This window comes from Saccostrea echinata, unplaced genomic scaffold, assembly GCF_033153115.1.
Source record: "Saccostrea echinata isolate AGI-Se365-2 ecotype Australia unplaced genomic scaffold, CSIRO_AGI_Sech_v1 ptg000056l, whole genome shotgun sequence".
Taxonomy (NCBI): Eukaryota; Metazoa; Mollusca; class Bivalvia; order Ostreida; family Ostreidae; genus Saccostrea; species Saccostrea echinata.
In genome coordinates, this window is record NW_026889805.1 from 3,854,033 (window position 1) to 3,881,719 (window position 27,687).

Genomic DNA, 27,687 nt, shown 5'->3' on the forward strand with positions numbered 1-27,687 from the left:
CTCCAATGTTAATAATAAAAACAATTGGTCAAAAAAGTTGGAATCTTACCCCTTTCCCGGTCCCCCCAATAGGATTTATGAGTTTGGAGATTTTTTTTTTATTTTTTGTCAATTTGTCAATCACCCCCCCCCCCCCCCCCGCCCCCCGCACCTTTCGTAAACAATATTACGTACCTGCTACATATCGTAAATGATACATTACTGCGGTTTTAAAATTGTTTATAAAAAAGATAGAGCTGTAGCAATTCGTAAGAGATTAAAAAAAAATTGGATGCAAATGTATATTGGCAAAAGAAACTAAATGTCAAAGCTTGCATTTTATTTCAGATTTTACTGAACTGCCAAGTACCCTTAACCTGATAAGACAAACTATTGGACATTTTAGGATTATTTACTTGGGAAGTTATTTCCTTTATCAGAGGGTCGCCCCTCCCCCTTAAATGTACACATGTAGCAAGTGATTAATGTAAAGGAAGTTCTCCTGTCTCCTTCAAGTTTTGAGGTTTAAAATCTTCCAGCGCGGATAACAGCTACCGCCATGTAACCAGTGACAACATAGCCTGTCATGAAGGTTAGGAAACGTGAGGGCTGGGGAATTGACGCCAGGTAACACACGGTATGGAGGCAGCGAGAGAGGGCGAACACCCGGAACAGCAGCGTGGCCCACCAAGGGTCCGGACTGGTCAAAATGTAGAAGAATCCCAGGAACACAAAGGGGAATACGTTCTCTATATCATTCTGGTGACACCTGGAGGAAAAAAGCTAGGAGGTAATTCAGCGCCTCTTTACCGTAGAAATTATTTTAAAGGCAAACCACATACATGTATTACGATGTCAGATATTATACTTAGGAAAAAAGCATGTACACTGTAATATTGTCTTGTAGTTTTGAATTTACCAGGAGGCAGTAAATACAAAATATACAACATAACCCGATTTTTACACCCCCCCCCCCCCCGGTTCCTACGGCCATGCCGTTGACAATTATGAACATCAACACCTTCTTCTCTGGAACCCTGAACCAATTTCAGCCAATTTTGGCATATAGCATCTATAGGTGAAGGGGAACTTAGACTTCGTATTTGGTGGTCCTTGCTCCCCTGGGGCCTGACGGGTGGGACTAAAACTACCAAAAATTAATGCAATCTTTAAAAATCTTCTTCTTTACTCACACCGAGCAGTCAAATTTTGAGCAAGATTGTAATAAGCATTAAGTCCTCTACCAAAAAATTGAAATTCATAGCCCCATGCAGGGTTCTGGTGCTAGGGTGGGCCAATATAGATCATATAGTGAAAGTGCATTATACCTTTGAAAATCTTCTTCTCTGCTCCTGGGAATTATACAAAGTAAGTAAGCACATAGTTATGATGAGCAAGGGTGCCGCTTTTAAAATTGTGAATTTCATGGCCCCGGGTCAGTGGTTTTGGTGTTAGGGCTGGGCTCTATTAATTATATAGTGAAAATGCATTAATTTTTTGAAAATCTTCTTCTCTGCACCTGGGTTTTTAAACAGTCTAACTAAGTACATACATGTTGTTATGATGAGCAAGTATGCCTCTTCCAAAATTGTTAATTTCATGGCCCCTGGTTCAGGGGTTTTGGTGTTAGGGCGGGGCTCTATTGATTATAGAATAGTGAAAATGCATCAATTCTTCTCTGCTCCTGGGTATTATTTAAACAAACTAAGTGCATGGTTATGATAAGCAATGATGTCTCTTCCAAAATTGTGAAATTCTTGACCCCAGGTTCAGGGGTTCTGGTGAAAGGGGGGGGGGTCTATTGATTATATAGTGAAAAGGCATAATATCTTTGAAAATATTCTTCTCTGCTCCTGGATATAAAGCAAAGAAACTAAGTGTATAATTAAGATGAACAAGAGTGCTTCTTCCAGAATTGTGAGTTTCTTGGCCCATGGGTCAGATGTTCTGGTGTAGGGGTGGGGCTCTATTGATAACATAGTGAAAATGCATTAATTCTATTAAAACTAGTCCTGTTTTCTCCTTAGTGTTGAGCAGATACACAAAGTGCATAGCTATGATGAGCAAGGGTGCTTCTTACAAAATTTTTAAAACTTGTGGTCCCAGGGTCAAGAGTTGTTTTTTGTTGGGGGGGGGGGGTCTTTTGATAATGCAGTCAAAATGTATTAATTCTTGAAAATCTTCAACTTAGTGCATAGTTATGATGATGAAGGTACCTCTTCCAAATTTCTGAATTTCATGACCATGGGTTGTGGTGTTAGGGTAGTGTTGTGTTGAATCTGTGGTGAAAATGCATTATTTCTTTGAAAATCTTCTCTGCACCTGGGCATATCGGAGGCAAACAGAGTAAATGTTTTAAGGGTATTTTTACCAGATTTTTGAATATCCCATTTGGTCAAGTGTTCTGGTCCTGGCCAGAGCTCTATTAATTTGCATTCTGAGAGAAGTTATACCCCTTTGCCATTCATTTTTGAGAATTAATTACTGTAAATAATGTATTTGAAAGGTTAATAGAATAAGTGAATTATGCAAGAATTTGTTATTTTATAATTCAGAACAGTACTTTTATAGTTTCAATGATCAAGTAGTTTGCATGATGATAGTGATAAACGGGGGACAGATTAGAACTTAATTTCTGAGTTGTTACTGAATACTAGACTACTAAGTAATACTTGTATTTCGTTGATCCTGATCATCCTACTGCTTTTGTTTTTGGGCAACAAAGCTTCATCTATCAGTTTATTTATACTCTATGGATCCTCTAAATTGTTGTCTTATAACAACCCCCCCCCCCTCCCCCGCGGTAATATCAAAATAGAACTCTATAAAACTCTATATTACACATGTAATACCGCGATCGAGTATGATTTTTTAGGTCACCTCAGTCACTCAGGATCGTTACATTATACTCAGGTGACCATTAAGGTCCTTGGGCCTTTTGTTTAAGAAAACGTTTATTCTACGGTTTGTTTTATATATGTATATACACTAGACAAAATTGTTAACACACCACCTAAATAAATTAAAATTTTTCTTTGCAAAACTTGTTTATGATGTTTTTGATATAATTAAGTTACTTTAATAAAAAATGAGGTATTTAAATGTCTTAACTGATAAATAAAAACAATGTTTACTGAAGCGTAACCATTTCATAGAAAGAATTAAAATCGGGTCTATACTTTTTTTCAATTTTGGTGGAATAAATTTCTATTTTTTCTTTGTGGCAGTGATCTTTATATTTGTACTAATTAAAAACGCAGGAAAAAAGTTCTACAGTATGCGGCATTTGACCCTAGAAGAGCGTGCTAAGGCAGTCAGTATGGTGTATGCAGGGGGTTCCTTTGGAGAAATTTGCGAAAAATTAAAACAATTCAATGATTATTCATTCCTCTAATGAAAAATTGTTGCAAATGAATGAACATTCATAAAAATGTTTACTTTAGATAGCGACGGCATTAAGTAAGCACCACACGATAATTTCAAAATTGTTCTACAAAATTGGGGCAACCGGAAGTTGGGTGGATTTGGAGGGGACGCCAAGGCACTGGATGACTATTACGCGATATGGTAGTCAATAAGGGTATGTTGTCTGATTTTTAAGTGGGAGACTATTTCCCGTCGCAACCTCACGGACCACCATCGGTAATCACCAACTTCATATCTTGGCAAAAACGGTGCGCAGTGCACGTCGGGAAATTGGTTTTCGGGCAAGAAGGTCCTTTAAGGGTCTTATCATGACACGAAGACATTTCTCAATCCAACAGTTTTGAAAAAGATGGCCTATTATTATATACTATAGTACCGATCAGGCAAATGATCAATTCATCAAATAAGAATAACAAGTGGTGCCTTAGCAATTTTGCCTAGTGTATATATACATATATATTTTTTTTTTATTATTTTTCAAATGGAACACATTGTTTTTGTGTGCATGACAGAAGAATAATTTATGAAACAAAACAAATTTTAAAAATCCTAGGGTCCTGAGTGTATATATTTGTATGTATGAGTGGTGGTGGTGGTTGTAGGGGAAGGGGGGGGGGTGTCCTGTCCACAAGCACCTATCAATATTTGCAGCTGTTTTTGTCTGCTAACATATTAATGCTGACTGAGAAATTATACAGTTTAATCATTTAAAAACAAAGCAACATACAAACAAGGCCCATGGGATACAAAGCTCATACGAGTTACATTTATTTTTCTGAAGTATGATCATGTAAGATGCTTTACTGGGTCTCAACTTTAAGCAAGCTAGGACACGTCTTTTTAACAATACATGGAATCCGATGCAATGTGCTTAGGTTGACAGCAATTACCCCAGCGCTTCTGGAAAAAATCGAGAGTGGATTGAACAGAGACAGGTGGACAACGAATAAACTTGATCAGAGACTCACGTGATCATTTGACCAGGTGAGCTTATAAAAGAAAAAGTTTAATGATAATAAAGAAAAAATACTAGTAGGCAGTAAATGAATTTGTTGCAATGTTCTATGTGCTTTTCACCTTCGGACTCTTTCCACTCCCTGGTCGCCGATAGTGGGTGCCTTACCACCACAATACGCCACATCCTCGGGATTCACAAATATCTGAAGAACACAGTAAGAATAAAGGAGTTTCTCTCTCACTCTTTTTTTTCATCGCTTAGTAAGTTTTTTTTTTGAAACGCCAGCACCCCCTCCCCTTCCCAAAAAGAGAGAAAATATAAAACTCTTCCGGGAGAAGTCTCACAATATAGCAAGACCCCCCTCCCTTTATAGCCAGGCTTCCCCCTTCAATTTCGTTTCCGAATGGTTCTTTTTGGGTTTTTCTCACTATATAGCAAGTTTTTTTGTCTGGGGGAAGTCTCATAAATAGCCAGGCTTTTCCCTTCACAGCAAGGCTTTCCCCTGAATAGTTTTAGCTCACCTGAGCCGAAAAGTGAGCTTTTCTGATCTAAATTTCTCTTTGTTCGTCGTCATAAACTTTTTACAATTTCGCCTTCTCTTCCAGAACCACTGGGCCAATTTCAACCAAACTTGACACAGAGTATCCTTCGGTAAAAGGGAATTCAAGTTTGTTCAAATGAAGGGCCACACCCTCTTCCAAGGGGAGAAATTAAGTAAAGTATAAATTGGGTGGGTCATTTAAAAATCCTCTAAAGAACCACTGGGCCAATAAAAATAAAACTTATGTGAAAGCTTCCTGACATAGTATTGATTCAAATTTGTTCAAATGATGACCCCCAGGGGTGGGAAGGGGCTGCAATGGGTGATCAAAGTTTTACAAGAGAATATGTAGGATAAATCTTTAAAAATCTTCTCGTTTATATGGAACAATCCTCAGGTAGTGTACATTCAAATTATTCCCTGTGTAGGGTGGGACCACAGTAGGCAATCATATTTTTACATAGGAATTTTATAGGAAAAATTTTCTTCTCAAGAACAGCAAGCCATGATTAGTTATATTTATCTGGAAGCATTCTCAGGTAGTGTAGATTCAATTTTGTTCAAATCGTGACCCCAAGGGTAGAGTGGGGCCACAATGGGTGATCAAAGTTTAATAGATAGGAAATATCTATAAAAATCTTCTTCCCAAAAACTAGTCATATTAATTCAGAAGCATCCTCCTGTAGTGCAGGTAAAAGTTTGTTCAGATCATTTTCTCTGGGAGTAGGGCGGGGCCACAATAAAAGATCAAACATATAGAAAAAATCTTCTTAAGCCATGCCATGATTAGTCAAAGAAATACGGAGGCACCTCAGGTAGTGTAGATGTGTAGATACAATTATGAACAAATCATGCCCCCCTCCGGGGGGGGGGGGTATTTGCAATCATTTATATATTTATTCTTTTCAATACTGATTTCTGCTTTTTCCTGGCCAGTGTGCTCAGGTGAACGGCCAATGTGCCTCTTGTTCGTATAGCATTGGGGGGGGGGGGTCTCACTATATAGCCAGGCTGCCGGGGGTATGACTCATTATACACAACAGAGAAATCTCAATATTCAACATCGACAAAACAGCTCATTAATTTACAAAATGTTGGGTTTTTTTTCATTTTAACAAATGTTTGCTCGTTTTGTTAAGTTCATCCTCTCATGGTAAAGCAATTACGGTCTATCTATCATCTACCATCTAGCTCACTCTCGAGAATGGGGGAGGATCGTACAAGTAATTAACGTTTTAAAATCGTGCAGAGATGATTTGGAGATAGCAAGATTTTAGGAAAAAAACATATTTCAAAAATGTATTATTTTGCACCAATTGACTTATCTAACCATATTTCATAGCATTATTTAGCAAATCAAAACACAATATCGGGGAAATATTTCCCTTTCCTACACGTAGCGGGAAGCCTCACTATGCTTTATTTGGGGGAAAGATTAGCAATTTAGCCACTCCTCTTCCCAAGTCAGTTTTCCGAGGGAAGTCTCACTATGGGGGAGCCGTATTTGATTTGACTGCATCTATAAAATAGGTGTCAGGTCTTATCGATAAAAAAATGTATGCACATGTATACACAAACTGTGTCTTTATCTGTAAGTAAAGCACAAGTACATAGTACATGTATATGGAGTTTATGTTATAAAATTACAACTTCGAATTCTTTACATGCAGTTTACAAAATTGAGTAACAACTTATCTGTGTTATCTATAGCACCTCTTCAGATTTCTCAGACGTTATATTAATAAGCACTTTACGACTGTATTATAGTTGCTTACCTTGCGAGTCAGTCTTTGCCGAGCTGTCAGTACACTCATTAATAAAGTTTTTCCAATGACGAGCCCGGAGTAGAAAGCAAAGTTCCCGAATAAAGGATTATCAAAACTGAGAAAGGTTTCGAACGCCATATTATGTAACACGAATTCTCTTCAAAATCTGCGCTTTTACTGGCAACGTTACTTCTATTATGTGGTGTAATATATAGGACATCGATCACCCAGATAATGAAGTCATAACATTGCAGATAGTTTTTTGTCAAACTTTGACGACTCTAAAGTTGCAACCGAGGCAGAAACAAGAGGCCCATAGGGTTACGGTGCTAATCTGCGTCACAGATACATGTATATCGCTAATTGATAGCCATTAGCTACAAGTTCATGGTTTACGTAAACGATTATTCAGGCTTGTGGTCAAGAGCTGTTTGTTCTTGCAGTTTAGATATTTCTGTGTGTCACCTTTTTTTTAAGTCAAGTTGTGGCCCCGGCCTTCCTAGCCCTATAGATCGAGGCATGGTTTAAGGTTCATTGACCCTCTGATAAGAGGGATAACTCTCAATTGGATGAATGATTATTATCCCTTTATAAAACTGTCCAGTTAACAGGCCTTCTCTGTCCAACTTTGCCCCGCAAGATACGCTGAAATTATGTGCATTTTAATTATAAATTTATGAGCATTTTAATTATAAAGAAAGAAGGCGTGTAAGGCCGCGCTCTGAGATAATATTTTTCTCAATTTTGAAAGTTCATGGAAAACCTTTATCATTCTAATATTGTGTTTTTAGTAATGGCATCTTCAACATATTTGATTTATTTATGTTATCGAACGATTTATTGGTTGATAATTTGTTTTTAAAGTTGACAGTTAAGCATATTTAGTGGAAAATGGGTTTATTGGAGCCATAAAAAAAATGATTTTTGGATATGAATGGGTCAAGTCTCTATTCTACATTTACGTTTAAATGACGGAGAGATAAATGTAAATTCTATTTTATGCAAAAAAAAAAAAAAAAAAAAAAAAAAAAAAAAAAAAAAATGGATCCTTGACCCATTCTATACGAAAATCGAACTTTTCTTTAAAAAAACATTTACGCTTCGACAAACTCGTTTAAATTATTTTTGGCGTAATGGTTAACGCGTTCAGTCTTAAGCTTTGGAGAGAGTTGAAGTTTTTTTCTTTTCACAAACCTTAAAGCATATGTGAAAAATATATTATTTACCAATTAGGTATTCAATAAAATAAAGGAAGCAAATGTCTAAAAGATGATATTAACAATACAATTTCTGAAAAATGCAACTTTTAAAATTTAGAGATATCTTTTTTAAGAGGATTGTCCTCGCATTGTACTCCTCCATTCTTTCTTTTGGACAATCATAAGCTTTAAGGAAAGATTTTACATGAGTGAGCAGAGAAATGATGGACCTTAATCAGCACTGTAGGTTTACTATATGCTATGGTCATATCTGTATTTTAAGATGAATAATTGTAGCTAGCTTTGCTGGCAAAGACATTTATTAAAAAGATATACACAATATATATATGTATTCTTCTATAAAAACTTTACTCTCTCTGTGACCCAACCCTAACCTCGGGATCTTTTATTTGACCAAATCTTTGGGTTTCTTGCATACCAATGTTACTAATTGTCCTCCTGTTGTAGCAAAAGATTTTCAAACTCAAATGTAAAACTTTGATTCCCTATCTTGGCCTCTTGCACCCTAGACCTAGAGATCACGATTTGAACAACTTGAATCTACATTACATGGGGATGGTTTTCTTCTGATTTAATTTATCACACTCGTGCCGTTCTTAAAAAGACTTTTTATGTATTCCAATGTAAACTTTTACTCCCTTTTGTGTCCCTCTCTGTAACCGTCCATGATTTATAGACACTGGAATCTACACTAGTTGGAATGCTTGAATACTAGTGATCGATATTCCCATGCAGAACTTGTACTCCCTGCTGAGGCTTCATTCTAACTAAGGGCCGGTACACACGGTAAGGCTTGCCTTATAAGTCATGAAACTTAAGTTCTAGCCTTACCGTGTGTACACCCTTAATACACGTTTTTTCGAGCCTTATAAGTCTGACTTAGGAATAGAACACTGCTCTATTTCTTAATACAGAATAGAATAGAATAGAATAGAATTTATTTGCCAATCATGGTCCCACTGGGGGCATAACATAGATACAAGCATAATTTGTAACACTCAAGAGGACAAGAAAATACATGAACATACAGCAATACAGAACATAAAAATACAAGACTTAGCTGACATTTATTTCTTAACCAATGAAAACCTATCACCCAAAGTTCAATCTATTCTTATAAAACCATACACGTTGGTATATTGAAAGGAACACAAAGTATATTCAAATAAGATAATGAAAATATCCGCAAATGTTTCTGTTAACCTCCTCCTCTTTGTTAAGAAGTGTGAATGCAATGGTCGGTAAAATTATTTCAAAGTCCTATAGCTAGTAATCTATTATTCTGTTAAATATTGTGCAATGTTTATGGTTCAAAACACATGGAATTTATGTAAATGGTGTTTATAATGTTGTAAGTCTTGCCTTAGCGTGTGGACGGGAGAGCCGTACGTCCTGCAAAACGTAAGGTTTTAGATTTATAAGGCAAGCCTTACCGTGTGTACTGGCCCTTAGGGAGCGCTAATTTGAACAAATTTGAATCCAAAGAACAAAGAGGATGTTTAATTGCATATTCATATGCACCGATGATCTCCTATTGAGTCCCTCCCCAACCCACAGGGGCCATGATTTGTACAAACTCGAATTTACACTATGTCAGAAAGCTTTCACGTAAGTTTCATCTTTCTGGCTTTATAGTTTTTGAGAAAATTTCATATGTAATACCTTTTCTTCTTTATCTTCCCTTTCAAGCTGGAGGGTGTGACCCTTCATTTGAAGAAAATGAATTCCCTTGTACTTTGTGCCAAGTTTGAATGAAGTTGGTCAAATGGTTCTGGAGAATAAGTCAGAAGTGTGAAAAGTTCATAGACAGAAAGACGGACGAAAAAAAATACGGACGAATAACGGGAAAATATATAAAACAAAAAAACAAAAAAAAAAAACCACCAAAACGTCAGGCATTGTTATAATGTTGTGTTTTGCACCAATTTGTTAAATATACGTCAGAATTAAGGTCCTTACCGTTTCCTATTGATCAATTGTTTGACAAGATATTTGACAAACAACGAGTACTCGACTTCATTTGAAACTAAATCCTTTTATAGATTGATAGTGTATCAGTGTGTTTTAACTCTATATAATATATATCATATAATATTTGAATAAATATTCTTAATATAAATTAAATCAGATTTTATAATTCCATACAAATCTCAGATTCACCCCCTTATTTAATAAGTATTGTAGTTGAGCGATAGAGTTCAAAGGTGAGGTTCTGTAATTTTATTGGTGGAAAGTTTTAATGTTTCTGAGTTGATCTCAGATAGAATACTCAGAGAATTTTCAGTATAGTTGTGGTTTGAAATTAGAGAGATTACATTGACAAATACTTTTGATTTAGACTTAAATTATGTTTGTTTGTTTATTGTTTAACGTCCCTCTCGAGAATTTTTCACTCATATGGAGACGCCACCACTTGCCGGTGGAGAGCTGCAAATTTTTTCCTATACTCAGCACTTACGGCCATTGAGCAGTGAGGGATCTTTTTCGTGCCAGCACCTACTGCGACACGGGACCTCGGTTTATACGATCTCATCCGTATGACCGGTCTCCACGTCCCACAGTGGGGTTCGAATCCTCGACGTAAGGACCAACTCCTTACTCCGCGACTCTAGAGCAGACGCTCTTACCACTGCGCCACGCGGGCGACAGACTTAAATTGTAAGTGAGTTATAATACCACGCCAAGTTTTTTACCATAGTTTTTTATTTTACCCTAGAGAGATTTTTTGTTACAAGTGAGTCAGTATTTATTTTGGTCTTTCGTGGAATGGGCCTTGTCCCATAGATAGTTAATCAAATATGTTACCTTCTGTATATTTTAAAGTTATAATTACATATTATTACATTTATTGTTATGTAGATATAACATATCTGTGTAAAGCATAATTGTACGGTGATTATTGTATATAGCTAAAAATTATTTTAAGGGAGATAACTCTTTAACTGTTCTACCTATTGATTTTACAATTTTACAAAATAATTGTAAATCTAAAAAAAATCTACCCCTAATCATATTTTATATGGCGAACCGGGTAGATATCCAGTATCCAGAGTTATTGGGTTTTGGCATAGACTTATTTGTGGTAAACAAGACAAAATATCTTTTCTCTTATATAAATTGTTATTAAAGCTTAGAGAACATGACTTAATGCAGTCTAAGTGGATTTACTATGTTGAAAAACACTAAATGACTGTGGGTGGAATGTCCGAGTTATGGTTACAACAGTATCCTCTAAAGAAAACGTTGGTGTCAAAATTGGTAAAAACTAGATTAATTGATCAATTTAAGCAGAATTGGTATGCCAGTATTTTTGATATGCCAAAAAACCCTTAATTATAGGTTATTTAAATTGGAACATTGTTTTGAAAAATATTTGATTTATCTTCCAAAGGATTTGAGAAAAGCTTTATGTAAATTTAGATGTATGAATCACAGATTTCCAATTGAGAAAGGTCGCTTTTGGGGTGTTGACAGAGATGCTCGATTTTGTGATCTTTGTTCCTCTAACAATTTAGGAGACGAATTCCACTATCTTTTAGAATGTGCTTTTTTCAAAAGAGAACGAAAAAAAAGTGCTCCAAATATTTTTTTATGCTAACTCTAATGTTATTAAATTTCATGACCTGTTAAATTGTAAGGACGCTAAAGTCATTTTTGGACTTGCCAAATTACTGACAATTTTATTGTCAGTAATAAATTTATAACAAAACAACTGTTTAAAATATGTTGTAATACATATAGATTTATTTAATATTAGCAGAGGCCTTCCTATACTTTGATGTTTTGAACTATACATGTATATAGTAATTAACATTAGTGCCACTCATTTCATGCTTGTATGTTATTTTGTTGTATCATTAATTTGTATTCATATACCCCAGATGGGGTCTTTGTCTTATATAAAAACTTGAAACAGGATAACTAAAATATATTGTATACATTTGTTATTAGACAGGCCCGTAGAACGCAGGGGGGGGGGCAGAGGGGGCCTGGCCCCCCACTTTTTTTCTGAGTATAGTATTTTGCTATAGTAGATTGTCCTTTAGATGCAGCCCCCCCCCCCCCCACACACACACACACACTTTTTGATGTAAGGTCGAGCACTGGCAAATTGCAGGATTTGCACAGTAAAATACCTTCTTCCTTTTTTCTTTTTTTTTTTTTGCTTGTCAGATTTTTTTGGAAGTCCCCCTCCCCACTTTTGAAACCGTTGCTATGGGCCTGTTAGATCGTGCTTGTTAATTTTTTTATTTCTTGATTACTATATATTAACATCAATATTAATTATATGAACACTTAGCCAGGAGCTGGGTTATTATTTACATGTGATATAAACCACCCCTGCAACATTATGGTTATGTTCCGCCAGTGACTGAGTTTTGTGTATTCGCGCGCAGGCTATAAATCTTGAGTTAACTCATGATTTCTCAAGAATTCTGTTTACAAATCGTCTTCGTCGCCCGCATGGCGCAGTGGTTAGAGCATCTGCTCTAGAGTCGCGAAGTAAGGAGTTGATCCTTACGTCGAGGGTTCGAATCCCACTGTGGGACGTGGAGACCGGTCCTTCGGATGAGACCGTATAAACCGAGGTCCCGTGTCGCAATAGGTGCTGGCACGAAAAAGATCCCTCGCTGCTCAATGGCCGTAAGTGCTGAGTATAGGACAAAATTTGCAGCTCTCCACCGGCAAGTGGTGGCGTCTCCACATGAGTGAAAAATTCTCGAGAGGGACGTTAAACAACAAACAAACAAAACAAATCGTCTTCAATGATAACCAGCACGCTTCAATTGCAAATATATATTTCACCATAAATGTTCAAACATATACAACTGATATAATTATGAATATTCATTCATTACATTTTTTTAAAAAAAAGGAGATTCTCGTCAGCCTCTCTTCAAGTTTCACCGGGTTCGATGTCTAAGGTCTGCCGGCGCGAATGACAGCTACAGCCATGAAAGCGGTGATGCCCCAACCTGTCAAACAGGACATAAAACGTGAGGGCTGGGGAATTGGCACCATGTAACACACGGTATGAAGGCAGCGAGAGAGGGCGAACACCCGGAACAGCAGCGTGGCCCACCACGGGTCTGGGTCAGTCACAATATAGAAGGACCCCACCAACACAAACGGCAGGACGTTCTCAATATCATTCTGGTGACACCTGGGGAAAACAAGCTGATTAATTAACATCTTAAATTGCGTACCCAGTTTTAACGACGTCAGCAAACCCGCGACCTACGTTAAATTATACCAAAAACTTGTATAAATTTATGAATTTACATGAGAAATTTTTATTACACATTCATTTATCAACTACCATATGTGTTTATATTTAATTAATTAAGCAATTTTAATGCTTATGAATTGCATTGATTTATATCCTTATGCTTTATAGATTTTACAATTGGCAACATGCAGATCATCTTTTAAAATTCAAGCAGTGAATGACTTTAACGCTTGAATCGTTGCTAGAGCTATAATTGTTTCTTCTTTTGTTGGTACATATCTTAAAAATTGGACATAACAAAAGTTCGTTTAGTTACAAAATGTGCAGATTTGTTTGTATGGTATTAACCTTCGAACTCTTTCTACTCTTTGGTCGCTGACTGTTGGCTCCTTACCCCCTAAACCCTCCACGTCCTCAGGGTTTGCAAATATCTGTGTAAAAAGGCAAGAGTTTAAACATGTAAGTAAATATATATGTATAATGTATAATGAGTAACTCTTCGCCTAATTACAGACTCTAGCTGTCCTACATGAAAAAGTTTAACCATTCATTGAAGATCGCGCTATCTTCAAGCCGTGTAACAACCCTAACAGATATTTTAAGATTAACTACGTGTTTTTATATAATGAAAGTAGGTCACAGATTATGCGCTGCACAAACATGATATTTTTTTTTCTCGAGTTGATGTAAATACCACAATCATTGCAAAGCATAGACTCAACACGGCAAAATAAGTATGTGTGTTTTCTTGCCCTGTAATTTTAGAACTGGCCCCTCGACATTCAAATTCTAGAGGAATATTGCGCATATATTCGTAATTGACGACAGTTCAGTGACCTACCTTATATGTAAGTCGTTGTCGAACAGTCAGTGCACTCATTAACAAAGTTTTTCCGATGACAACACCTGAATAAAAGGCAAACTTCCCAAACAAAGGATTATCATAGCTCAGCATAGAATGCATCGCCATTATTCCCTCTTCAGCTCCACGCGTTATGTAAATCGTACAGACGATGTATTATTACAAACTTGAATATCCCGTGGATTCGCTCTGCTAGATATAAAATGTTCCGGTTCATTGTCTTTTCTGAATAAAGTCTTTCCAATGAAATCACAGAGTCCTCCCGATACCCCAAAAATCGCAGTTCGGACCAAAGAATTAAAGTTAATCCATTACCCCAAAGATTAGTATTAGTTGTCCTCGAATTTAACATTAAACTTGTAAATATCATATATTGATTTAATTCTAAATTAGCTTTTAGTCCCCCTCTCCCAAAAGAGTAAAGGACACACAAAAGCCCCCCCCCCCCAAAAAAAAAAAAAAAATTCCCTAGAAACTATCTTGTTATGCTTTGTTTCTGCGTTGTGATCATTATTCTTTTTCCTGCCTTGAAGTTTGGCAGTGACCGTAAAGTTGTTCTTGTGTAGGAATTGCTTGACATTCCTATATAATTCACAGTCTTGACACTTTTTGCTCTTGTTTGGATTCTAATTTATATTCAAATCTAAATCAATAATTATGTACGAATAACAAATGTCAGCGAGTGTGGTTTACAATCTTTTTGTTAAGGTTTTCTCCAGTTTTCATGTATTATAAATTATAATACACTTACCTTAATGCATCGACATAAATCAAACAAACAGGAATAACAACTTAAAAAGCGCCATCTACAAACTTTGAGAAAAAGGAGGGAGGGATATTCTTTTTCAGATTTGCACCATGCCAGTATGGGATTATATTCAATAAAAGTGCAATCAGTGATAATCAGTGATATTCCCGTGATCGAGAGTAGTGAGAAGCAATCGATGTTAGCAGTTTTGAGGGATGGATCCTACATTTTACAGGTTTTAGATAAAAAATATATGCAATTAATTAGCTGTCCAGAGAACAATTACAGGCCTGTCCACTAATTCTTTTTTGAGGGGGTGGAGTGGGGGGGGGGATATCCTTATCATTTGCCCCATGGATCAAAGTTTTAAATGAATTGATAAATAAGTAAAATTTAACAAATAAATAAAAAAAAAAAGAAATTAAAACAAATGTTTGAAACTGCGACGCTTAAATTTTTTTCTGATGTTAGAAAGCAAAATTATAGGTTTTACGGATATAGGTCTGTGGAGAGCAAACTAGTATCGGGAGACAGTATATTAATGTATCATAAAAACGTTGATTTCCTAATATTTAAATCCACTGAATATTATCTCCTTTATTTCTTAAAACCATTGCTGTTAATCAGTCAGTTAACAACACTAAGCATATCACCCGTAATGTGGCTGTTCCATCAATGAAACTTACAATGGCGTACATGTCAATAATACTCTATTTCATGTATTAATCCTACTTTTAAATGATTGTTTGTACAGATATAAATATAAACAATGAATTGTCTTTCTTTTTTAGTACGGGAATTAACATTGCAGCTATTGCAGAAAAAAAATTACATAACCCGCTTAAGCAACAGCTGCAACATTAATTCCCGTACCAACAACCAAAGAAAGCATTTTATTGTTTAAACAATCATGTTATCTGAGTTGTTTAATGTTCTAAATGAGTTAAAATAATTAGTTTAATGCTAAAGAAATATACAAGTAATTCAGAGGCGAGACTGATAGCTTGAAAATAAAAAAAAAAGAAAGAAAGAAAAATTTGCAAGACCGTGTCGGAATCTTAGCCATTCCGGAAAGAACAAGTAAGATTGACAGAAGCATCTGTCTGTTAACTTTGTTGTAACTACCACAGATTAAAATTCATACAATATACAAAGGAAAACAGGACAATGAAAGCATTAATATCGAAAATCATCATTTTTCACGAAAAAATAATTCTAGGTAAAATTGGTTAAATAATAAAATTAATAAATAAATAAATTTAACATGCGAAATAGAATAAGAATGACAAACGGTAAAACAACGAAACGAATGCCATTAATCACATCTGAAGGAATTCTCCAAAAATTTCAAAAAATTTAATGCAAAATTTGCATTATACATGTATTTCTGTTTTATATAGAAATATTAGTCACTACCGAAGTAGTTGTTCTTGCTGATAATGTTTATAATTTTATGTACATGGAACACATGCAATTTATTAACAATCAAACTTTCCGGAAAGTTTCTTTGGGGTCTTGACTGCAGTACCGTAAAACTTTGTATTGATTCTAGGTTTGAAGAGAAATATTTTACTGAGATGGAGGGAAAGGATGTAGGTTGAAATATAAGTTGATAGATAATTAACAAATAATCATAAGGGAAAATCAAAAGTAACTTGAAGGTTTCTCGTGTCCTGAAGGTCAAAGGTCATCGTCACATGCTCATACCATAACCATCAGTTTAATTTCTCTAAATTAACAATGACCTTGACCCAGAGATTTCAAGAGTTTCATTGCAGATGCTCCCATATTTCTGAGACTCTCCGTTTAGAAGTTTGAGCTATGCCAAAGAAATCCGAAGAACTTGGATCCATCCCCTCAAAGTTGTAAATCGCACCTCTAAGTAGGGGAATATTGGTGAAATTGCACTTTAATCGAGTTCGTCCCTATCTAACTGGGAAGTGTTTCTTTGCAAGCATTTTGGAACTGAGTGAAATGCCAAACTCCTTTTTACCGAAATAAAAAGAAAGGGATTCCTAAGAAAATATAAAAAACCAGGGACCTATATACTAATTCCATTATCATGATTATTCAGAATTATTAATGAGTATTGACTACTTAATTATCTTTTTACTTTGACGTATCTGCCATCCTACATATTCTTATTTCTTTGTTTATATACTAAAGTCAGAAATGATATTAGCATAAAATATAGAGACATTTGAAATTAGGGGAAATTATGATAAAAATGAATGTTATCCACATAGGCAACTTTAGGCAGTTGAGATGTTACATAACCATCCTCTAAAGCTATGTAAAAGTGTGGAACAGGAAAAAGAAAGTAAAATCAGAAGAATTAGTATTCATGGATCGCTGAACAGAGGAACGCCTACTAGAGGGATTCAAAACTATCGGTATACATGGTATATAGGCTATTTTATGACCTCCTCAATTAATTACATCGGGTTCGATAATCGCTTTGAGCATGCGCACTGTAATTTTGTAAGGAGCCGGAAAATCGGGACCTGTAGGCTGTAAATAGTGTAATTATACTTTATTTATCAACAGTTATCTTTTGTAAGTGCCATTATGATTGGCTCCATATATTTAAGGCAAATAGACTGATAAGTTATTTGTCATTTTGCAATCGTAATAGTACCTGCATAGACAACAAACCAACAATATCTCTAGTCACAGACTTGTTGCAAAATATTTGAACAATATAATCAGTGTGCCTATAGATAAATATGCTGAGTTGTATGACAAGTTTCTATTTTGTCTGTGAATTGTAGCCCGTATACGTATATATGTGTGGCACACATTTCTTAAATTATTTTCATTATTAGTTTTAAGTATGACGATCCAATTTTTACATTTCAGACATTTAGTTAACATGAATTAAGTACAAATTGTACTTAATTAATGTACTACAAGTGAAAAAAGGGTTTACTTTATGCATGTTTATAATATGTCAGTCGATGTCAAAGATGTGGTTGAGGCAAGTGCAGCAGTGTGTCTTCAAAAATAAAATGAAATAAAAAAACCTAAAGTGATTCGACTGCACTTCTGAACTGACATTTGTTAAAGTTTTGAAATCAATTCCATAGAAAAAGAATTGCATGGAATTCTTTTGAAATGCTATTTCTACATATTATAAAACATGATACACACTACACAGGTAAACTAAACCAAGGCTCATATTATTTATTGGTGTTGCTATAGCAACAAAAAAGGTATAAAATGAAAATTTGTCAAAATGCTTTCCTTTGTAAAGTTTTGATTTGATTTCAACTCAACTTGGTACAAGTTTAGAGAATGCCAGGGTACATAATTCTGTAAATGTAAAACTTAAAAATTCTTCTAAGTATAGGCGTACCTTTTCTCTTTTCATTATTACTACAAACTAGAAGAGCTCTGGTCTTATCAGAGATTTCTGGTTTTGTGTTTGTAAATGTCACATTTACCAATTCTATTTAAGAAAAAGCTTGTAAAGTTTTTTTATGAGGAAAACTCAAATGAATAACAGGTCTTTTTCAGTCTAAAATGAGACATGCATACTTAATACAAAATATTAACGATGCTTTATTAATAGTAGGGACACATTTACTGTAGTACTAGTAATTGTCAATGTGGCCACTTTAAACTCTCATTGTTCTCAAAGGCTGCATACTTCTGCATCTATGAGAATAGAGTGTGAAGAAATTGTGATTTATACATATAAGAAATATGTTTTCTGTCAGAAAATGATGTAACATTTGTTTCCTTTTCTGTGCAGTTAAACAGTTGTAATACAGATGTATAAATAGGAATCTGATTTTTGTAGACTAAACACTAGCTTTAGAATCAGAGTTCTATTAAAAATCAAAGTTCTTTAGGTACTGGTGGATCTTTCTGCCTTTTTCTCCATGGCCAATATCAGTCTTTTACCTAGTGTAGTGCAGAATTTTTCATTTTATTAAAATTGTTTTATTCTTTCACTACACGTTTCCATGTTTCATATGCAGTAACTGTTAAAGATGAATTTGATGTTTAACAGGTTATGCAGATAAAGAAGACCTATTTATGATTCCCATGACAACTCCTTTAACTGCTTGCTGAAGGTATAAACTGCACCAGAGTAAATCAGCCAACACATTTCTATGTCCGACCCCTAGAAGTATTTGGACATCATTTTCTCTGGTTCAGTCCGTTGCATGCTTGGTCCTGACATTGAAGCAAAGAATTCCATTGTGGAACGCTATCATGTCATGGCCTTGGATTCAGTCAGCCTATACATTGGAATGCTTGAATGGATATTGTGGTCAAAATTAGATATTCATTAAGCATCCCATCAGAAGAATCTTTTGTAGTCTACACGACAATTTGTGTATGAAGTATCTCATCAATGACCAAAGTTTAAAATCAAGTAAGATTTTACAACATGTTTTTCCTGGAAAGAACAGAGAATCATGTCGTGAAGGATTACAATTGATTTTTTTCACATTTGTTTTCTTGTTCTTCTTGAAAAGCATATTGTTATTTGGTCATTAAAGAGATATTTCTCAACTGGTTAGTAAAAGCTGAAAGAGTTAATGTGCCTGTCACATGGTTTTACACGTGTTAGCACATTTTTATCTTGTGTGAATAGTGCAGAATAACATGAACTGGACACATGTTCCCTTCAAAATAACTGTCACTGACTGCCATGCAGGTAAGTTGGTGGAGACACTTCCTGTGACTCCATCTTATCTTCAGGGAAAGTCTCAAAGCTTGAAAAAAAAAGATTTACTTTATTGGTTGTTGAGGGCATTACTCAAGAATCCATGCAACAACTAATAAGTAAAACAGGACCAACCACTGTGTTGGGAATCAATTTCAGATCTAATTCTAAAATATATTTATACCTATTAAAATTTTGATACTTTGGATAGCAGTGAGAATTTCCTGGATTTGAACAAGCGCCTGCAGACTATTCAAAATGAAAACTGAGGGTTCAAGGTAAGATGAAGGATTACATATGGTTAATCATGTTGAGGTTTATGGGATTTGTGAAAATCTGTATAATGTCTCATTTTTATCTTTAATATTTTTGAATGACATAATAATATGGTTATGAATGTAATTGGAGAGTGAAAAAGTGCATGTAATCTTTTTATCATAACTTTCTGAATGATTACATTTAGAAAAAGCGAAAATGTGGAACTCTGGGATGTCAAACTGGGGAGCTGGCTCCACCGAGGGCAATACTCTGGGGAAAAAGCGGAGCTACGCAGAGACTGGATTCTCCACAGATAACAATGGTGGTGGTTTTGGACCTCCTTCGAGTTCATACATGAAGAGTGATTATGGGTCTGTGGGTCCTGCATTTGAGTACTATGTGTCACTTGATTGAAAGTTTTTGTACAGAAGATGTATCAAGAAGTTAACAGTAAAAACTTGTTCTCGAATAATATTGATTAAAATTGGAAAAAGTGGGGGGAAAAAAGATTAGTAATTGCAACCATATATTGCTGTTTTATCTAATGAATTAAAATTATGTTCATTAGTCAAGATGATTATGGTTATGGAGGTCAGTGGCCTGATTATGATGCTAGTTACGGATCCTCGCATGAAACACATCATCATCAATCCCCTCCTGAGGACATGATGAGTTCTATGGGACTGCCCACGTCTTTCACAGCCACAATAGATCAGCCCTCGGAAAACTTCGCAGAAGACATCCCTCTAGAAGGCAAAGGAAGAAAAAATCATGGGGGCAAGTTTTAAATTATATTGCATGTCCAGAGAAAGGTTATATTGAGAAATGTGTCAGACATAGGAACAGGATATTTATAAGAAATGATTTAATGATTTGGATAAATTTTCACATTCGATTTCAAAATACATGTATACTATCACTATTATTTTCTACAGGTGTGTATCAGACTCCAGTTCATCAGAACCAAGGACAGTATGGCAGGGGTGGAAGAGGGGGAGGCCAAGGAGGGAGAGGAGGCCGGGGTCAGAACAAACGAGGTCAAGGTGGGATACCTTGAATTTATTTATAAAGTCAACTTGATTAGTTTTCAAATTATAAATGTTTGAAGTATTGGAAGAATTTCACCAGACAAAAAAAAGTTATGAAAAAAAATAAAGACAACTTTTCCCATTAGGTAGAGGAGGAGGTGGTCATCAAAGGGGAGGAAGAGGAGGGGGAGGGGGTCAGAGAGGAGGAGGAGGTGGTGGATACCAGAATAAAGGAAGAGGAGGTGGGAGGGGCGGGGGAAATAACTACGATCAGCCACAGTGGGGAGCGGGCTTCCATGAAGGAGGGGGAGGAAGAGGAAGGGGAGGTAACAACTTCAGAGGTAAGGAGTTATCTTTCTTTTCAAATTGAAACATTAGTATATTTTTCGGGTAGCTTATTGTCTTCACTAGATCCACTTAATTCTGAAATTTATTATGTTTTCAGAATAATTAGTATTTTGTTTTTGTTAATTAATGTTAAAAAAAAAAATTGGAATGCTTCTTGTAGGTAATGTTCAGAAAAAGCCAGGTCTACCTCCCAATAAAGTGTTCAGTGGTAACAATAAGAGGGGACGTGGACGAGGCACTAGAGGGGGATCTGGGGGACAGTTTGGGGGCACAATGGCTCCTGTTCACAGCCTGTCAAAGGTATAGTTCTACTGCAGTAGAATACGTAGGATATATGAATGAGAGCTGTAGATCTGAAAACATTTCACATAACTCATCAAACTAAGAATGTCTATGCTGTATTAGTACATGTGTTACTTAGAATTGTATGATTTTATGTTAACATTGATATTCTGTTTCCTTGTGATTCTTATTCTAGGTTGCAACCCAGCAGTTTGATACAGCAAACATGTCCACGGCTGAGAAGATTCATAGATTTGCCTTGTACGTCCAGGGAGAGCCGATGAAAGTGAATGCTATACAGACAATAGAAAATGCCATAACAGGAAGCAAACTCAATCTGAAAACACAGTATGAGGTTAGTAGTTATCAGGATTCAGGACATTTAAAAGTGTCTTATTTAAAGAATTCCAGTGTTTGAATATGAGATTATCTGAAAAGAACTGCTTTACAAGCTGTTCTTTGTACTCTGATTTTTGTTTCCCAAAAGAGGTTATACAGTATTTTTTTGGTTAGAATGCAATCATTCTAATTGCTTTACCATGTTCATACCCTCTGTTTAATTGCAGAAGAAGGGGTTATTTTTCCATTCTATATCCTCTTTTTAATTTTTGGGAGGTGTTATTTTTCCACGTTTTTAGTTTCTGTTTAATTTCAGGGGAGGAGTTCTTTTTCCTAGTTTATAGCCTCTGTTTAATTTCAGGTGGAGGAGTTGATGAGAATCTCCGGGAAGTGGATGTTCACTGGCAGGCTTATCCTGGGGGGTATATTTCTAGCTCGCAGTGTTGGAGCTAACAAAAAAGAAGTGAAACACGAGACCTACCAGAAAGCCTTGGATGTACTAAAAACCAAAACTGTAGCAGAAATATTTAATCTTACAGATCCAGGAGCTGAAGCTATAAGGCAAGTTGTTAGAAAAAGAATGCCTATATTTTCCCCTATATGAAAATACAAGAAATAAATATATAAACTGGTAAATTGTATTTTGATTTTAGGAAAGAATTAGCCTCCACATTAGACACAGAAAAAGATGTCTCTAAACAAGCTGACACAATTCTTCAGAAACAAACAGAACAAGCAATGACCATTCGCACCAATCAGGATGGATTTATTTGTTTGATTGAGTACATAAAGTCGGCAGTTAATCTGCCAGAGAATAAGATCTCGTGTATGGAGCAGGCAATGAGTGCTTCTCACTGCGCACTCAGTCACAAGTATGATTTCAAGGCCTCTAGACTCCCCACTGGAAGGTAAACACAAGGGAAAATATTGTAGTTCTTTAAACATATTTATGAAACTCTTCAGTAATATTGTGAAAATTGTACTTTTTACAAAAAAAGAAACAAGAAATATAGACCAAAAAATATTTTGAAATGTTCTGTTAAAATGTGTTTGTCTTTCAGATTTTTCTTTCATGGGATATTGACTGTGGGTGACATTGTAATTGCTGTTGGTAAGGGCCACAGGAAGAAAGATGCCAAAGTCCATACGTATGAGGAGGCTTTCAAAAACCTGATGACAAAGCCACTGCAGGAGGTACTGAAGGGAATAGATGTGGAAGAAGAGGCGAAGACTGAAGAGGAAGCAAGTGGAACTGGGGTGACCATGATAGTAGACGGAAAGAAAATGTCTGTCACCGAAAAAATGGACAAAATGATCCAGCGCTTAAAGGATGCAGTATACAAGGAAAACAACATCAACACGGTTGATGCCTGTGCTACAAATCTTGGTCTGACCAAGACCTGTATTTATCGGAGATTACAGGGGGATGATGAGGGAGATCCCTCAAGGGTGGCCTGTGACCTTTATCTGGAGAAATTTCTGATCGCATCAGGAGAGGGAGAGAAGAGAAAGGAGGCCCAGATAGATGCATATAACAATGCCTGGGAGGTGTTAATCACTACCACAGGTGAACACATCATCAAGGACCATAAACGACTGACCAATGATAATGATGATCCCTCTATCATTGATGTCCATGTTAAAGGTAGAACACATATTACTGTATATAAATATTACTGTATATAAATACTCAGATGTTGTGGACTTCTATTATAATATGTAAAAATCAGGCTCAGGACAAGTGATAAAAAGGTAGAACACATATTACTGTATATAAATACTCAGATGTTAAAGGTAGAACACATATTACTGTATATAATTACTCAGATGTTGTGGACGTGTAAAAAATCAGGTTCAGGACAAGTAATAAAACTTTATATTTTCATTAATACAGCAAACATGAAACAAATTATACACAACTCTCAAAAATTGTGCTGTAATTGAGCTACACATCTGGAGAAGGGGATAAAATATCATGTTTCAAAAGAAGAGATTTTCTTAAAGAGTTATTTGGAGTGTTTAGTAAATGCCATCATTTTATCAGAAATCAGAGATATCATAAAATATGCAAACTTCGTTGGGATACTCACAACTTGTTTCTGTAAAACTGTGGCTTATATTGATTATATCAACTATATCCTATTCAAAGCGTTGTTTTGATCAACGTTTTTCTATTAACCTTATCTTTCTTTACCCACTGTGCATACAGAAAACGGTAAATACTGAAGTCATAATTGATTTTAAATGTTTGATGTTATAACTTATGTTTCATCATGAGAAATGTTTACATTTCTTACACAGAGAATTAATGCATGGCAAACAATTTATTGCATAAATATTTCTGTAAAATCTTATGTACTGTGTAAGTAAAAGTCTATTGAATTATAACAGGAGCCCAGAAGCCCCAAGGAGACTCGAATCTTGCTGGTCTTAAAAGACACAACCAGGACCACGAGGACCCTACAAAGACAGTGGACACTCTGGTTATCCTGGAGCATGAGGAGTGGACAATGGACAGGAAAAGGCAGGCCTTCTGTATCCTAACCTACTCAGCCACCTCTAATGGCATGCTGCTACAGTGGAATACCAGTCAAGAGGGGAACATGTTCAAGTAAGTCTGTCTAGTCTACTCGGTCACCTCTAATGGCATGCTGCTACAGTGGAATACCAGTCAAGAGGGGAACATGTTCGAGTAAGTCTGTCTAGTCTACTTGGTAACGTCTAGTGGCATGCTGCTACAGTAGAATACCAGTCAAGAGGGGAACATGCTATAGTAAGTCTGTCTAGTCTACTTAGTCACCTTACTGGCATGTTGCTATAGTGGAATACCAATCAAAATGGTAACATGTTCAAGTAAGTCTGCCAGGAATCAGAGAGAATGCATGTTTATGCATTTTTCTAAGCCAATATTGACTGACTGCAGGTAGGTAGGTACTAATACAAGTAATATCAATATTTACTTGTAGGAGCCAATAATTACTGATGGGTCTGTCCATTTATGCATTAAGAAAAAAAAATCCCAGTGTAATAAACTTTATCTGGGTTTATACTTATAGGGGATTTGTCTTACGTTTAGTCCAGATTGCATAACTAAACTTCATTCCAGATGATGATGAAATAAATAAGCATTGATTTAAGAATCTTTTTTTTGAGAATGACATGCCCATTATTTTTAGGAAGTTTTTAGTTAGTAAGATATGGTACTGCTTTTGTATTTACTTTTATGAAATATTTAACATCTAAATTAACCTCAGCGTTGTGTAGCGACCCATCTGTCATTAATTCACTTTTCTTTTCTTTATATATTTTTAGGTGTGATATCTCGCTACAAGGTACACTAATTGGGGAAGCCAAGGCCATGAGCAAGAACAATGCCAGAAATCTAGCAGCCGCTGATGCATTGTTTAAGCTTTACGAGTCCCAGGATGTTATCAAGGTTGGTACTGCATTCAGGTATGCTTCTTTACCTTTCCTTTGTAATATTTTTGTGTTGTAGAACTAAGTTTTGTGCTTTCCTTAGGTGACCAGACGAGATGACAGCAAACTATGGATTGCCTACAGCAACATTCTAGGTAAAGCCAAGATTTTGAAGGAGAGACAGGGAGATGGGGCCGACCCTGATCTTAAACCCTCTTTTGACAATGAAGGAAATGTCATCCCCATTCCAGAAGATGCCAATAAGTGGGTCCTCAAAGTTTGTGAAGAAATCATCAATGAATACAAAGATCAATTCACAATGGAAGAACTTATATTTGGTCCTGGTATGATATATATATACATATCTAAAAAATAAGTTTTTTTACATAAAGAATTGGGGAGTGAAGTGCATTAAATTTCCTATTTATATAAGGCTTGCCATTGAATGAAATCAGTTAACCACCTGTTTATTTAAGGAATGCCATTGCATGAAAGCAAAGAAGTAAGAAACATGGCCAAAAGTGGAAATCTTCGACATGACATCCGACAGCTGGAAGGCCAATCATATCTCGTCATCCAGCACAGAATGCAACCCCAGGACATCGCTAAATGTGTTCACTCAGCAAACGGGAGAAGTGGAAAATACATACTGGTGGACAAGAGTTCCCTCCCCTCACATCAGGACATCGTTCCTGACCTGGAAAAGCAGATTGCCCTCAGCGGGAGTCTGGCAGGACAGACAAAGAGTGAGGTCAAGGCTCCGAATCCCCTACAAGGATTTAAACCCCGGATACTGAGTGACCAAACTAGCGAGGAAGGGTATGATCAAAGCATGAATAGGTTGTACTGAGAGTTCACAGCAAGCTGTGAGATTGTGAAACAGTGGACCATTTTGCTGAGATGTTCACATTGAAAATGACAGACTGTGTGAAAGGTTTTTTTTTTTTTTTTTTTTAAAAATAGACATAGCATCACTGTTTCAAACATTGTGAATTTGTTTTAATATGTATGTTTGTGAAAATAAGTATTATTAAATGGATAGACAGACTCATTTGTCGACAGTTTTATCTCTCCTGGAAAAGGGTCAAGTGACTTCCTGATCAAAGTTTGATCATCATCTGTGTTGTTTGTCTATTCTAATTACGTGACTTCCTGATCAAAGTTTGATCATCATCTGTGTTGTTTGTCTATTCTAATTACATGACTTCCTGATTAAAGTTTGATCATCATCTGTGTTGATTGTCTATTCTAATTACATGACTTCCTGATCAAAGTTTGATCATCAACTGTGTTGTTTGTCTATTCTAATTACATGACTTCCTGATCAAAGTTTGATCATCATCTGTGTTGTTTGTCTATTCTAATTACATGACTTCCTGATCAAAGTTTGATCATCAACTGTGTTGTTTGTCTATTCTAATTACATGACTTCCTGATCAAAGTTTGATCATCAACTGTGTTGTTTGTCTATTCTAATTACATGACTTGCTGATCAAAGTTTGATCATCATCTGTGTTGTTTGTCTATTCTAATTACATGACTTGCTGATCAAAGTTTGATCATCATCTGTTGTTGTTTGTCTATTCTAATTACATGACTTCCTGATCAAAGTTTGATCATCAACTGTGTTGTTTGTCTATTCTAATTACATGACTTCCTGATCAAAGTTTGATCATCAACTGTGTTGTTTGTCTATTCTAATTACATGACTTCCTGATCATCATCTGTGTTGTTTGTCTATTCTAATTACATGACTTGCTGATCAAAGTTTGATCATCATCTGTGTTGTTTGTCTATTCTAATTACATGACTTCCTGATCAAAGTTTGATCATCAACTGTGTTGTTTGTCTATTCTAATTACATGACTTCCTGATCAAAGTTTGATCATCAACTGTGTTGTTTGTCTATTCTAATTACATGACTTCCTGATCAAAGTTTGATCATCATCTGTGTTGTTTGTCTATTCTAATTACATTTTCATGTATTTGACTACCTGTCCAGAGCCATTTTCAACCAAAAGTACAAAGCATCTTTGGGTAAAGGAAGATCAGTGTTATGCTCTAAAGGGTCATGTCCTCAGTCAAGGATAAATTTTGAGTAATTGGAAAAAAAAGGAGGAGCATTATTTAAGGTTAACTAACCCTTTGATGGAGAGATAACTCTCAATGAGATGAATGACTAAGATATCTTTGTTCAATTGTCAAATTTTAAAATGTTTGGCCAATTTTGCCCAGAAATTGTATGTATTTGAATTGCAGGTTTCTTTAGAATATAAAAAGTGTTAAAGTGAGCAAAGAATTAATAAATCTTCAGAATCATTTTTTTTTTCAATACCTGCAGGGCCAGAAAAGAGAAAATGTTTTGAATGCTTATATACATTATACGTAATCTTTCTAGTGGCTCAAAATATGGCTCTCTGGTCTGGAATGGAGACTCAACTAGAACCATGAGAACCAAATTATTTTTTTCAATAAGTGTAGCATGAAATTGGTATGAATTATGTCAACTGAACATAGGGTGGAATCACAATACAATCGGTTCTACCTGGATATTAGTACATCTAAGGTCAAATATGCAAGGTTTAACAAGTAGATTCCAATTTATTG

The 27,687-nt window shown here is 35.7% G+C and overlaps 2 protein-coding genes across 6 annotated transcripts; one reads left to right on the top strand and one right to left on the bottom strand.

Moving 5' to 3' along the window:
• Positions 1-151: 151 nt before the first annotated feature.
• On the bottom strand, positions 152-14,281 carry LOC133173772 (microsomal glutathione S-transferase 1-like). 3 transcript variants are annotated; one of them, XM_061308804.1, is made up of 3 exons: positions 13,962-14,281; positions 4,483-4,565; positions 152-748 (listed from the first exon to the last, which is right to left on the bottom strand). In XM_061308804.1, exons 1-3 carry the CDS (start codon positions 14,088-14,090, stop codon positions 505-507), a joined length of 456 nt encoding a protein of 151 aa, XP_061164788.1. In that variant the 5' UTR covers positions 14,091-14,281; the 3' UTR covers positions 152-504. The 3 variants fall into 3 exon arrangements, with proteins under 3 accessions (XP_061164788.1, XP_061164789.1, XP_061164787.1); XM_061308805.1 differs by lacking the exon at positions 13,962-14,281 and adding an exon at positions 6,680-6,915; XM_061308803.1 differs by lacking the exons at positions 152-748; positions 4,483-4,565 and adding exons at positions 12,673-13,054; positions 13,469-13,551 and having other exon boundaries at positions 13,962-14,133.
• A 4,338-nt stretch (positions 14,282-18,619) lies between these two features.
• Positions 18,620-26,309, top strand: LOC133173727 (uncharacterized). 3 transcript variants are annotated; one of them, XM_061308749.1, is made up of 14 exons: positions 18,620-18,865; positions 19,872-20,037; positions 20,235-20,443; positions 20,602-20,709; positions 20,841-21,035; positions 21,203-21,342; positions 21,521-21,679; positions 22,025-22,224; positions 22,317-22,571; positions 22,725-23,308; positions 24,055-24,274; positions 24,976-25,099; positions 25,184-25,424; positions 25,557-26,309. In XM_061308749.1, exons 2-14 carry the CDS (start codon positions 19,883-19,885, stop codon positions 25,928-25,930), a joined length of 2,964 nt encoding a protein of 987 aa, XP_061164733.1. In that variant the 5' UTR covers positions 18,620-18,865; positions 19,872-19,882; the 3' UTR covers positions 25,931-26,309. The 3 variants fall into 3 exon arrangements, with proteins under 3 accessions (XP_061164733.1, XP_061164731.1, XP_061164732.1); XM_061308747.1 differs by having other exon boundaries at positions 18,620-18,809; XM_061308748.1 differs by lacking the exon at positions 18,620-18,865 and adding an exon at positions 19,563-19,686.
• The last annotated feature ends 1,378 nt before the right edge of the window (positions 26,310-27,687 follow it).

What these genes read in the sequence shown, in the direction of transcription:
- LOC133173772 (XM_061308804.1), bottom strand. Translation starts at nt 14,090, where the DNA reads ATGGCGATGCATTCTATGCTGAGCTATGATAATCCTTTGTTTGGGAAG. An exon ending in GACAACGACTTACATATAAG is followed by an intron (nt 4,566 to 13,961) that starts GTAGGTCACTGA and finishes TGTGTTCTTCAG; the next exon opens with ATATTTGTGAATCCCGAGGA. An exon ending in GGAGTGGAAAGAGTCCGAAG is followed by an intron (nt 749 to 4,482) that starts GTGAAAAGCACA and finishes TTTTTCCTCCAG; the next exon opens with GTGTCACCAGAATGATATAG.
- LOC133173727 (XM_061308749.1), top strand. Translation starts at nt 19,883, where the DNA reads ATGTGGAACTCTGGGATGTCAAACTGGGGAGCTGGCTCCACCGAGGGC. An exon ending in AGTCCCAGGATGTTATCAAG is followed by an intron (nt 25,100 to 25,183) that starts GTTGGTACTGCA and finishes TGCTTTCCTTAG; the next exon opens with GTGACCAGACGAGATGACAG. An exon ending in AGAACTTATATTTGGTCCTG is followed by an intron (nt 25,425 to 25,556) that starts GTATGATATATA and finishes TGTTTATTTAAG; the next exon opens with GAATGCCATTGCATGAAAGC.